This window comes from Pipra filicauda, unplaced genomic scaffold (genome assembly GCF_003945595.2).
Source record: "Pipra filicauda isolate LSUMZ 115617 unplaced genomic scaffold, ASM394559v2 scaffold3_size10097308_pilon, whole genome shotgun sequence".
Classification (NCBI taxonomy): domain Eukaryota; kingdom Metazoa; phylum Chordata; class Aves; order Passeriformes; family Pipridae; genus Pipra; species Pipra filicauda.
The window spans coordinates 4567837-4581036 of record NW_024104532.1 but is presented as its reverse complement, the minus strand read 5'-3'; the positions used below and the strand labels follow the sequence as shown (position 1 = coordinate 4581036).

The 13200-nt window shown below is 54.0% G+C and overlaps 1 protein-coding gene across 1 annotated transcript in view; it reads right to left on the bottom strand.

The window, feature by feature from the left end:
- The window catches only part of PPARGC1B (PPARG coactivator 1 beta), a 50384-nt gene continuing 37184 nt past the window's right edge, over positions 1–13200 (bottom strand). Inside the window, exons 4-12 of the mRNA XM_027718666.2 lie at positions 12909–13025; positions 10724–11840; positions 10181–10217; positions 9721–9785; positions 8534–9305; positions 7976–8051; positions 7004–7125; positions 6556–6710; positions 1–4955 (exon numbers count right to left, since the gene is read on the bottom strand). Of these exons, the coding sequence (XP_027574467.2) occupies positions 4852–4955; positions 6556–6710; positions 7004–7125; positions 7976–8051; positions 8534–9305; positions 9721–9785; positions 10181–10217; positions 10724–11840; positions 12909–13025 (2565 nt within the window). The 3' untranslated portion in view covers positions 1–4851. The remainder of the gene's footprint in view (positions 4956–6555; positions 6711–7003; positions 7126–7975; positions 8052–8533; positions 9306–9720; positions 9786–10180; positions 10218–10723; positions 11841–12908; positions 13026–13200) is intronic.

Genomic DNA, 13200 nt, shown 5'->3' with positions numbered 1-13200 from the left:
TTGTTCTTTTGATTTTTTTTTCCCACTTTATAGTATATATGTTATCGTTTATTTATAGGCAGATCACTTCACTATTTACAGTACATGAGCGTAGAGATTCTACAGTCTTTTTGATGTAAACAATTAACTCCACGGCAGGGGAGTCTGGAAAAAGAAGCCAGTTCTGAAGTATTTACACAATTTAAAATAGAACTTTTATACCCACTGGATAGATATAGAGAATACATTGAGCGATTTGGTTAAATTATCTATGAAACTATAGAATCTGACAATGTAAAAATACAAGAAAACGTTCTCTCATTTTAGAAGGTAGACAGTTAAATCACACTAGAAATAAATCTCTTTTTTTTTTTAAAAATAATAACAATAATAATAAAGGAAAGGCATAAGAATCCATGCCATCTTTTAAGGTTAAAGTATATTACATAAATAAGGACACAACAGAAAGGAACTGGGGAAAAAAATTAAGTGAAATATAAAAAAACCACTACCAATTGAAAAAAAAATACTAAAAACTTGATTCTTTATCACAGTGGGATCAATTCTGCTACTTTTACTTACTCTGCAAGTAGAAAACTGCAGTTAAGTAGTACTTACTCAGCATGAGCAAGGGAGGCAGAATTGGCCCCTAATAATTATGAGCAGTGTCCTTTTACTTAAAAAAAAAGAAAAAAAAGAAGAAAAAGACAGAATTTAGTTTTTTTTTTTTTCATAAATAACAAAGCAGATGTGCCCCTTTTTTGGTGAAATTCTTACACCTTTCTCAAGAAATGCATCAATTTAACTGTTCTCTCTGTTTCTCGCATGCATACACACACTCCCTCCCCGACTCTTGTGTTGCAGCCAAGCTGCTGCTGTCCCTGACCCCAGGGAGGGTGAGGGAAGAGGAATGAAACCCCAAGGCTGCGTTTGGCTCTATATTGCTTGAGATTGTCGGGGATGGACTACAATGCTTAGAACGGAAAGGGTGTCGGGTTGAACACCGATGTATCTTAGGATTCAGCATACCTCCAGGAAGAAGGAAAAAAAAAATCAAAAAGAAAGGATAAAACTGTGTTGATCTGCAATTGCAATACTCCTTTGCATGGACCAGAGCTGAAATCAGACAGGACTGTAACATGGTGACTGAGCTGCTTCATTCAAGATGTGCAGCCCAGCCAGCTGCGCTGAGGAATCGGGATAAACATTTTCTTTGGGGCAGCATCAAACCTAAAACCTGGGATTGTCCTCTGCATTCAGCCCACACACTCAGAAACATTTGCTCCTTCCTGCGGAGCCTCAGGGACCCACTGGATTCCAGCCAGAAATCCAGTATCCCACCCTGAACAACAAGCTTTTCTGGGGCAAACCTGTGCAAAACAAGCAAAGGGGCATTTTATCACGAAACTCTTCACATTCAGCATTTCCCCACAGCACCCACAGGAAGTGACTGAGGGACATTCTATAATTACATATTTTTAAAAAAATAAATCTCCTCCTGACTTATTGCCTACCAAAGTAAACCCTTCTGCTCCCAGTTTCTCTTTGAAGCTGTATTCCTACCTATCCCACAGCCCCCTCGAAGGGGCTGGGGTGTTAGGGTTCCCTTTTTGGGGTGCCCAGCTCCGAGCTGCACCCGCCCTGGGGCACCCACATCGATGCCACAGGCTGGATGGGACATAAAGGCAATCCTTGGAGAGAGGGGGATCCCCACTCTCTGGCAGTTCCTGAAAAATTGTGTGCCCCTGGCTTGCCTGGTAGCATTGTCTGCCTCCCCCCACACAGTGCCCAGGCATTGCTTTGCTCCCGCCCCACTTCCCTGTCAGCATCCAAAACAGTCACAGGCTGCTAAGGGACAGAGCTCTCACCTGCCCCTGTGCCCAAGCTCACCTTCCTGCCCCTGTGCAGACTTGAGCACTGTGAGTTAAAGACACCTTTATAGTAAAAAGAACCACCCCCCCAAAAAAAATCAAGTGGAAACTTACTTTTTACCACAAACCCTGCATGAGGGACTCTAAACCCAGAAAAGCTGCTCTCTCCACTCTCACTCAATCCTAAAATTTGGAGGAAGCCACCAGGGCAGGCAGCACATGTTCCCAGGACAGGCAGCACACAACCCATGGGGCTCTAAGCATAGTGCATAAGATCTAGAAAAAATTTCTTGGGGAAGAGGGAAAACAAACCATCCCAATTTAATGGAAAAAAAAGTAAAAACCCAAAGAAAAAAAAAAACAACCCCACTTATAGACTTCAGGCACCTCGAAGACCACTTATTGCATCTCTTCCTACCCTATGGCTGCAGTACTGATCAGCTCTGTGCAGGACCAGCCCTCCCCTTCCCAAGCACTGCTCTCAGGATCCAGCAGCTGGGCACAGGCAGGGGCTGTGGGCCAACCTGGGGTGCCCAGCTGCAGGAAAACAATGTGAAATTTTTTATCTGGATACACCAAAACCAACGCTTGGGAAGCAACTGAGTGATCCTCCAGGAGTGGGCTGGAGTCCCCCCAGCTCTGCACTAACCCTTCCCCTCCACCACGCTTGATGCATCCCCAGCGGGGCCCGGCCATGGGTGCCCCTGGCTGAGCGGGAGATGGAAGAATTCCACTTACTTAGCTATTTTGTTTTTGTTTTTTTTTTTGTTTTTTTTTTTTTTGTTTGTTTTGTTTTGTTTTGTTGGCTTTTTTTTTGGATTGATCGTTTTCTGAAAAACATCAGCACAGCACAGGACAGTACTACCCACCCTAAATGTGTCGCTATATACATTCTACATAAGCTCTATAGCAATCACATGTAAACATCATCATCGTGAGGAAATACTAGGACAGAAAAAGGCAAAGCTACAATGAGGCAATTGCCAATAGCAGATGCTCAGTCTCGGCCAGAGCTGCTCGTGTTCACTAAGGTGGGATGAGAAGTGGGGGGATTTTGTGGCAGGAGAGACACCAAACCTTGCTGTGAGGCTGAAATGGCACAAGGACTGTTCCCTGGCAGTGATCGTCACTGGTGGTGGATTGGGGACCCCGCGGTGGCCTCTGGGCCCTCGCGCTGCCGGGCTGGTTGTTGTCAGAACCATGGCTTTCCCGAAAGAAATAGCCAGGGAACTGTGCTGGTGTCAGCGCTGCCGGCATTCCTGCTCCCACCAGAGACCAGCTGCACTCACAGCCCCAGAGCCAGGGGCCATCCCGGCAGGGCTCAGGCTCTTGGCATCGCACCTTGTGCAATTTCGAAGGTTTTGGTCATTCTCCCTGCAAGACGAAATATATCCATGCCAAGGAAATGAGAATAAAACCCCTAAGTCATGTCGAGGGGAGACCCCAGGAGATTCTAATCTATCTATTGGCATAGTTAAGGCTATAATATTCTATCTACATAGGATGGCTGAATCCCTAGTGGTCCTTGGGGAGGAAAAATAAATGGAGACGATGGCAATGGCTGGAGGAGCAGCGAGATTCCCACTCCCTCAGGAAACAGCGCCTCTGGCCAGCTGGTGGTGGGGTTTGCTCCAGCCAGAGGTGGGCTCTCTTCCCATCGCACCTCACCCAGAGGTGAAGGGCAAGTCTGCAAGCAAATTTCATGCTTGAGCATTCCTTAAATCCAGTCCTGAAGGCCCCTGGACAGAGGCAGAGCAGGCAAACGTGCCGTGGGGCACTGGCGGGCATGGGGATGGATCCTGGGTGCCGAGTGGGTGCTGGGAAGTGTATGGCTTATCAGGCAGTGGGCAGAGGGTGGGCAGGGTGCTGGGTGGGCAGACGCTCGGTGCGGATGCTGTGCCCCCTTCCGCCTCTCTGGATTTTGACCTGGCTGCCCAGTGGAGATCACAGATGGGTCACAGATGGGTCTTCTCACCCTGCTTGCTTTGCAGGGGCTGGAAGCGAGTGCAGAGCAAACCGTTTGGCCCGGCCGGTCTCCCAGCCATCCGAGGGGCTGGAGAGAAGCCAGATCCCTCATACTGACCTGGAGATACCCATCCCTCAGGCTGTGCCAGCAGGACCCGCTGGATTCAAGCCTGGCTGGCTCCAGCCCCCCAACCCCTCTCTCCTGGCTCCAAAGGCAGCAGAGGGCTGGAGCAGTGCTGGTTGGAAGTAGTGCATCCTTCTTCCACCCCTCTCCTTCCCACCTGCAAAGCTGCCTGGCCCTGGCTCCATCGTGCACCAGGACCCAGCTCAGCATCTGGGTGCTGCTGCGGAGCTCGGGCCACGTAAGCAAGAAGAATGGCTTTGACAGCAAAGTGGATGACCCCAGCACAACCATCGAGCACCCTGGTTTGCCAGCGGGGCAGGCGGGTGAATGTCAGCTCCGGGACTCTGCTCTGACCCCCCATTTGCTGAGTGGCAAGTGCCTCATTACAGTGCATAGTTAAAAATCAAGGAAGCGGTACAATAAATCTGAATTACAGTACATCTGAGCCATAAATACATTTTTTTAAGTATATACTTTTTTTTTTCTCTTCTTCTATTAAAAATTAGTTTATAATCCTGATTCTATTCACAATTAACAATTTCATCATCACACACTACAGACAAAAAAATGTTATGGTGAACACAGCTGCAACTCCACGGCGGGAGCATGGGGAGGGCCAGGAGGGGGAGAGGGGCCGGGGGGCTCCTAGGCTCACCCTAAAACAACCAGTCAGAAGCGGAGGGACTAACGTGTGGCAGTGAGACATCAACACCATGGGGACTCACAGACAGAAGCAGCTTTGTTCAATGTAAACATCGATCAGAAGGGACAGCAGTCTCTCTCTCGCGCGTGCGTGCTCTCGCTCTCTCTCGCTCTCTCGCTTTCCATAGACTGAATAATTTCTTTGAAAACGTAAACATATTGGAAGTGCCTTGACTGAGGTATTGAGGTATTCCTCCAAGGTTAAGGCTGTTACCGATGCAGGCTTAGCTGGGCCTCCTGCAGCAAGCTGTCGAAATCCATGGTCTCGTACTTGCTTTTCACTGGAGCTGGGGAGGATTCCTCCGTGCCGCAATCTGGGAATGGCAGGGACAGAAGGCAGCCAGGTCAGGGAGTGGGGCACCAGCACGCTCGCTGCCGGGTTGGGAAGGAAACTGAGGCACAGCAAGGCACTGCTCATTGCCCTGCTACCGCAGAGCCAGCCTGGATGCAGCAGTGATGGCAGAAGGGATTGGGATGGTGTTGTCTCTTCCCCATTGAAAAGAGCTGTGGGCAGAGGAGCTGCAGCAGGGCCCAGCTAGGCCTCGTTTTCCAGGTGTGCAAAAATCTGCCGGATGCAGCCAAATTTGCAGGTGCTGAAACAGGTTGCAGGGAGAGGGGTGTCTGCCTGCCCTGCTCCCAGGCCCCTGCCAGAAGCTGAACACACAGTGCCCCTGGAAAGCCTGGGGAATTCAGCACATGCCAGAAATAAGGCTGCCTAATTTAACAGCAGCTTAACATTTTAAAAGTATATTTTTGAATGGCATGGTTGTATTCACCTCTGCCTGTGGGGTCTGCATCTCATCTGTCCTGTACTAGGACAAGCAGGATTTTAGGAACAAGCCAAGCTGTGCAGGAAGGGGGTGACTGGTGGCTCTGCAGAAATCAGCAGGTGAGGAGCACTGAGGGGGCTTCTCCTAGGCTGAGGGGCAGCTCTGGCTTCCCTTCCTACAGCACTGCATAGTCAACACCTTCATCATGGGGTGCTGTCTGCTTCCTAGATTCTCTGTGCCCAAAATGAGAGGCTCTGGGATTTATTTAGATGAGTAACAGGAATTTGTACCCACAACTGAAGTCGGAGGGATGGCTGCTCTGAGCAGACGAGATATCGCAATGTGATGAAAGATTGGTCAGTGCTTGTGTCAGACTGGGTGTCTGGAGGTAAGACTTGGGGCTTTATTTTCTGGGCCTCAGCCTCTCACTCATGAAGTGGAATCCTAGAACCCTTCAGCCCCTACAGAGGGTACAGAAATTAACATGCAGTGTTGGTGAAAGAAGAGCACAGCAAGGAGTGCTGGGCGAAGCCTGGGACACATTTCTCTTGTAGGACTAGCACAGGGTTTGGCTCCTGCCCCTCAGCTCAGGCTGCAGCCCTATACCCCACAGAGGGACAGGGTCCAGTGAGACCCTGGGAGACATGGTCACTGAGTAAAGCAGTGGCTTTGGCCTTGCCAAAGCTCAGACAGCACTGAAAGGGGTAATGTGACCACAGCACATTTCAGTGCCATCAAACGATTCAAAAGTGCATGTGCAGTGTGGTGAGCAAACCACTCAGATCACCTCTTGGGCTAATGAAATGCTGCTGACTGCCTTCTCTAACTGGGATGGGAGTTTTCTGCTGGAAAGCCTCCAGGGCTGTGCAGAAGCGCAGCAGAGATGGGCTGTGGTCAGCTGAGACCCAGCAGCCCTGGGGTGTGATGCTACATTTTGCAGCCAACACACCCTGGGGCCTCATGCCAGTTGTTCTTCCCTCTCCCCAGTTTCCCAAGCCACCTGACTGAGCTACAAACAGCTATGTGAGCCACAGGAAAGCCAGTGGGCTTTTCCTGCAGGCTGTAAACATGTCTGGGATTCTTGTGTGACCAGGGCTCAGCAGTGCTGTTACATTCTGTGCTGATAAGACTCCTGTTTTCTTACCCAAGTCAGCATATCTGGTCCAGAAGAAGCGCCCAAGGCCACCAGAGCTGAGCTGGAAGGAAGGCTCATTCCTCTTCCTTAGGGAGGGGCCATTCTTCAGAGATAAGGCGGCATGCTCTGAATACCGGTAGGTGATAAAGCCATATTTATCCCCCCTGAGCAACCAGAGAAAGAATTCAAGATGTGATGGGCCCCACAGCCCTTCTGACACAGTTCTGCCCAGCACTGTGCCCCTGTCCCTCCATCCTGCTGTCCCTCCATCCCAGCAGACCTCCCTGTGCCCTTGGATCTATGGACACACCGCATCTCCTTGCCAAAAGCACCAAGACCATGGGCTCAGTTGACCAAGGAGGTTGGTCTGGCACCTCCTGGCAGTGCTGATGGGGACTGGGGAGAGGGGCTGCTTGTAGCTGCTGGAGCTCTGGACCACAGCTCACTGCCCACCCACCTGTTAGTCCTGGACAGGACCTGACACTCCACGATTTCACCAAACACCTCGAAGCGTTTCTTCAGTTCACTGGAGCTCATGCTGCTGGAGAGGTTTCTGATGTACACAACTCGGCCTTCCCCCTGGCAAAGCAAGAGAAAGGTTTCAAGCTCCAGGACCTCACACCTCTGTGCTGATGGGCACTGAAAATGTGGGGCTGTTGAGGAGCCCCTGTAAGCCAGCACTGGGATACACTGCTGTGGGCATGGCCTGACATCTCTAGCATCTGGTTGTTTCCACTCCAGCCCCCTCATGGTGTCATCCCCAGGACACCCCTGCTGCAAGGGACAGCCATAGCCAGGCTGGAGCAGCCACACTCCCTTCTTCTCTTTTAAAATTCTGCTGCATTCTTGCAGCTCTTTTAGCTTCTCCTGAAGACGTGGGAAATATTCCCAAGAACTGCTAGGGGCAAAATTCAATTGTATTGCAGGGAAAAATGCCAAAGCGGCATGTGTGTGTGTCTGTGGGTGTGTCTGTGTGTGTCTGTGTGTGAGTGCACTGTGTGTGCACGACAGTACAGAGCAGCAAGTTACTTTCCCACATCCCCACCCCTGTCCCAGCTCCCACCCGTGGGCACATGCTCGTTTCCTGGTGCACAAGGATGCAGCAGGGCCACATCTGTAATGGCTGAGCAGCTCCAGGGATTCCCCAGCTCACCCCCAAACTGCCGATGCCAAGTGTGCTGAAGCACCAGCGTAGGATGCTCTGGGCATTTCTGTGCCAAGGACTCCATGTGTTGCCAATTGCTGGTGGCTTCCGCTCCAGGTTGGGTTTTTCTCTCCCTCCTCCACCCCCATGTCCTTGTTTAACATTGGCCTCGCACCAAGGGATGCTGAAGCCAGGGCTAATGGGCTCCACTGCTGCTTTTCTGGAGCGGGAGATGAACTGAGTGCTGGGGATTGGTTTGTCCCAGCATGGGGTCCCCCCACTTACGATGGCCTTTTCCCGTCTCTTCTCCAGCTGGCCCCGGTGCCCGCTCCCGCCCTGACACTGCTCGCCATTCTCACACCTGGGAAGCGAGGGAGAGGAGATCAGCCCGGGATGGGGGGAGCTGGTGGGGAAAGCTTCAAACATCAGTGATAAGCCGAGGCATGTGGTGGCTGCAGCAGCAGGTGGACACTCCAGAGCACTGGCAGCCAAGGAGAGATGGGGGTCTAGAAACACTGGAAATGACACTGGAAAGCTTTTTCTGATAGATGCCAGGGGGTGTCTCCAGCAGCCACTCACCCCTTCCCAAGCCAGGTTCAGGTCCCTGCCCATGCCCTGTCAGCCACGGAAGCCCTTGGCTGCTTCACCCCGCTGCTGCTTCCTCTGGCCATGGCTGATTTTTGCAGCAGTGGCTGATGTAGAACCAATTATTTTTATAGCTTTTCTTTCATTAATTAACATCTTTACTACTTGGGCCAGCAGAGCAGAGAGGACCGGGGCTACCCTGCACCATGGAAAAACACAGCAGGCAAGAATGATCCCAAGGTCCCCGTGCCCCCGTACCTGAAGGTGCGTCTGCTGGCAGGTGATCGCGACCGGCAGCACGAAGACCCCGAGCTGGACCTGCTCCGGGAACAGTAATGCAAACTGGTCCTGGAGAGGGGGTTTCTCCGCAGGCACAGCTTGGTGTTGCCATGCTCCTCCTCCTCCTCCTCCTCTTCCTCCTCATCCTCCTCCTCCACAGGGGAGCCGCTCTCACTGCAGCTGTCTTCAAAGACGGTGTCATACTCGGGGGTCTTGCAGAAGACCATGTCCTCGTCATCGAGAGCAGTGTCCAGGAAGCCAAAGTGCTTTGTTAAGCTGGCTCTGATCTCCTGGTCTCTCAGCTGCTTGACGCCATCCTTCCACAGCATCTCGCCGCCTGCCTCCTTGCCGAGGTCCAGTCCCTGGTAGTGGGCAGCTGGGACCTTCCTCTTGTGCTCCGTCTCCACTTGGCTCGTGGGCTCCCACGACTTGAGCACCTTTCTCTGCAGGGCAGCCTCGGGTTTGAGCACCTGGCAGTAGTCGTGGTCCCCGAAGGAGCGGGAGAAGGGCCTCTTGAGCAGGCCCTGCTGCTCGGGGAGCGTGGGGCGTGTGGTGGCAGCTCGGCTCAGGTGGGCAAAGAGCTCCGTCCTCTCGGGGTGCTTCCTGGGGGCTTTCCGGGAGGCTGCCACATCCCCTGCACCCCCAGGGCTGGGGGCCATCCCGTCCTCCTTCCCTGGCTCCTGGGGGATGTCTGGCTTGTACAGGTCCTCCTCAGCAGGCTTGTATGGCGGAGTGGTGGGTGGTGTGAGACCTGGACCCCCCCAAACAAAGGGTAGGAGTCAGCTCTGCCCCTGCCATCCTGCCCTGTCCCACCCCAGTGCCTGGGCTGCACCAGGTATTGCTCAGCCCCACAGCCTCATCCATCCAGTGGCACTTGGGGAAAAAGAAGGATGCCTGATCCCAGCAGGGACCAGAGGACTCTCCCTTCCCTCCTGGCTCCTTCAGGGGACTTCTGAACAGCTCCCACCACCCCAAACACATCCCCCTGAAGTGATCGTAGTGCTCAGATGTGGAGGGGAGTCTCCCGTGTTCATAGTGTGAAGAGGATAAATGTGCTCCCTTGGCTGGGTAGGCTGGAGCTGATGACTCCAGACTGAATTTAGGGTAAATTTGTCCTCTCCTATGGAGGAATTTTGCAAAACCCAAAACTTAAAAGCCTGTCCTACCTGCTGTCCCACACAGCTCCACAGTCAGCATTGACTCAAAGTTTCTCTTCCCAAAGGCTGGGTCACTGGAGAAGAGCAGAAAATCAGGAGGGAGTTTAGGTGAACCACAGTCCCAAAACCTGAAAGGAAGCTGAGAAAATGCTGCCTACAAGTGACCCCTCCCACTATGGCTAGTGCCTGACAGAGGGGTGTGAGGGCAGCGGGCTGAGCAGTGTGCCCTTCCCGTCCCAGCGAGTGCTCTGGGGCACACACAGAAATGCCCAGCCCTCAGGATGAGGCTATCCTGGCTCCTTACACCCTAGTGATGGCTGTGGCTCCCCACAACCTTGTGCCCAGCTGGGTGGCTCAGTCTCCTCTGCAAAAGCAGCTTTGTGTGCTTGCAGCAGAGGCTTGGCCCAGCTACACAAACCAAGGTGGTTTCCAGCCCCAGCACAGTTCCTTCAACCCCGTCTGCACTTACGTCTGTGCCAAGGACAGCGTGAGACATCTGGGTGTTTCTGAAAGGCAGGAGAGAAGCCGGTTACCAGTGGAGTTGTACTCCCTACAGCGCCCAAGGTCTGGCAGGGGCTGGGCACTGGGGGCTTTGCCCCCCTGAGGGAGAGGGCTCACGCTGCCAGGGCTGAGCCATTCATGCTCATAATGAACCCCAGAGCCCAGGCACAGTGTGAGACCATGGGCAAGAGGGACCTGGAGGGATGGAGCAGCCTGGTCCCTGCTGGGTGAGCCCTACATCAGCTTCTCTCAATATAAGGATGGAGAAACGGGAGTAGAAGGCCCCCATGGATTGAAACAGCACCCCAAAATCAGAACAGGCCACCAGCTCCCCATGCATGGGACCCCAAACCAGCCAGCACATGGGGCTGTATTTGGGGCTGCTCATAGCTTTACTGCCAGCTGAGTGTCCAGCGCCTGGCCAGTATCACCTGGCCACGGCAGGGATGGCACAGGCAGCATGGACGTACAAGGGAGGGCTGAGCAGAGTGACAGCCCACGGCTTCCTCACCTGTTTGCTCCAGGAGGGCACAGCGCCGGCTCTCAGCCCCGTTTCCCACCTCACCATCCACTGGGGAACCCAGGGAGAGGGGCTGGGGCTCCGCCGATGGTGCTGTGCCCCCCACCTCCACTTCAGCTGCAGGCTCTTCGGCAGAGAATCCCTCCAGCACCGGGCATGGTGCAGCCTCTCTGCAGGCCAGGGACACGGAGGGCTCGGGGGGTGGCTCATCAAGGAAGGATAGCCAGTGCCCGAGCTCGGGGTTGAGTCTCTTGGACCGGCGGACGGCGTAAACAGTGTTGTCCTGCTTGCGGGCCACCTTCCCCACTGCTGTGCCTGAGGTCCCCTCTTGCTTCCCACCATTGTCCTCATGGCCACTCAGCTCCTGCAGTGCCTCTGCCTCAGCTCCAGGGCTCTGCCGTGGCTCAGCCTTCTCTGGTGCTGTTTTCACTCTGGAGGTGCAAGTCCCACTGGCATCCTCCCCATCCCGGGCTGGCAGCACAGGGGAGCAGGAGCCAGGTGGCCGTGCCAGGGCAGCGTACACGGGCTTGCCCAGGCGGTATGGCTTGCTCACATCACACAGCAGGTCCCGCGCCAGCAGCTCCTTCAGGATGGAGAAGGATGCTCCGGGCTTCTTGCAGCCCCCTGCTGCCTGCCAGGCACAGCCCGGCCGGCTCTGGGCACTGCCAGGGGGGCCCGGCTGTGCAGGACAGTCCGGTTTGGCTCTCTTGAAGGGGCTGCTGCAGGGCTGGGGCTTGGCGTCGGCGGGGTCACGGGTGGGCAGCTTCCGCGGCGGCAGGCAGTAGGTGTGCATGTAGCGGATGAGCTCCACCACGGAGTGCATCTCCCCCTCACAGGACAACTGGCTGCCGGAGCCATCCTCCGCTGAGGAGAGGGGCGTCACCGAGTCACCAGAGCTCAGTGAGTCCTCGCTGGAGTCACTGTCGTCCTCGTGATGGGTGCAGTCGCCCGGGGATGGGTGGTGGCCACCACTGGAGCACTCCTCGGGTGCCTGGGGGGCTTTGGTCTGGGAGCAGGGGGTGGTGGAGGTGAGGTGCCTGTGCAGTTCAGTGCAGCTGCGGCTCTGTGCCTGCGGGACACTCGCCCTCCTGTCCCGGGGACCCTCCACCTTTGGAGAAGAGAGAGGAGAAAATCAGACACAAGTACCTGGCATGGAGGGAGAAGCCCTCCATGTTGACAGAGCCAACTCACATCCTCAAACCCCCCAGTTCTGGCTTAGAAACACCCCAACCTGTGTGGAGGTCAGCCCCCTGCCCCAAGCGCCGCACACAATGATGCTCCTTCTTCCAGGGAGGGATCTGCTGCTCTTCCCAGGCAATCTAATTTGCCAGGCCTAATGCACTGCACAATAACCATCAGCAAAGTAGAAAAATCTTTGGTGGCAACTTCTGCTGGGTTTCAGATCAGCTTAAGTGAGGGGTGGGCTCTGCAGCATGGCATGCAGCTCTCCTTGGTGATGGCCCCTGGCTTGGGCTGAGAGTCAGCAGAGAAGGGGACAAGGGAGCACGTGGGGCTTTCACAAATGGGCACCCAGGGAAGCTGGGAGAGGCTGAACCACCCGGGGTCCAAATGAGATCGAGGCATTTCTCAGCCCAACGCAGAGAGGGATGGGAACGCCACATGTAGGAATAGGTATCCCCTTTTTGGAAGAATTTGTAACGGGAAGGTTAAAGCTTAATTAACTTGTTTCTTAAGGAGACCTTCTGCCTAAGAACAAACATTTTTTCAAGGATGGGGGAAGTGTTTCTTTCCCTCCTGTGTCCCTCCTGTGTCTCTCTGGTCTGAGGAGAGATAAACTCTCAGGATGTTACAGGCTGTGCCTGTCTTGAGGCTGGGAGAGGGAGGCCAGAGAAGATAAGAAACCTGGAAAAGATCCGGAGGAGTTACTTTCTCAGGCCCAGCGCTCTCACTGCTGGTGCAGAATTTTTCTTTGTAAGTTTTCAGTGTCTTTGCCTCCAAAATAAACATTTTTGAATCCTTTCCACTGCCTTGGCATTTTTGGGGAAAATACCTGCAAATATTTTACTTTACACCACAGGTAATGGTTTCTGCCCGTCCCCAGCCCCTTGCCCAGCTCAGAGGCTGCCCATGCTCCCTGACACCATCCTTCAGTGCCTTTCTTAGCTCCCAAGAGGTGGGCAGTGCACGGGCTCGAGCTCTGCCCATGAGGAAGTACCTTCGTGCAGGGCCGTGCTGGTCGGGATTTTGGGGTCCCCGGGCGCCGGGCGGTCCCGTCCCGCTGAGCCTCACAGCTCGGAGGCACATGCGATGGAGAGAGGAGCAACTTCTTCAGCTGCAAAGAGAAGTGGCAAGAAAAAGAGTCGGCATGGCAGCGAGGGCAAGAGAAAGCGCCAGCAGGGCCGCAGCCCTTGGCTCACGCGTGCCCAAAAATGGGGCAAGAAAAATCTAAGGCAGGGAGGAATTTCCCACCCCACCATGGCTGTGGGGGCAGGTGCCTGGCCATGTGC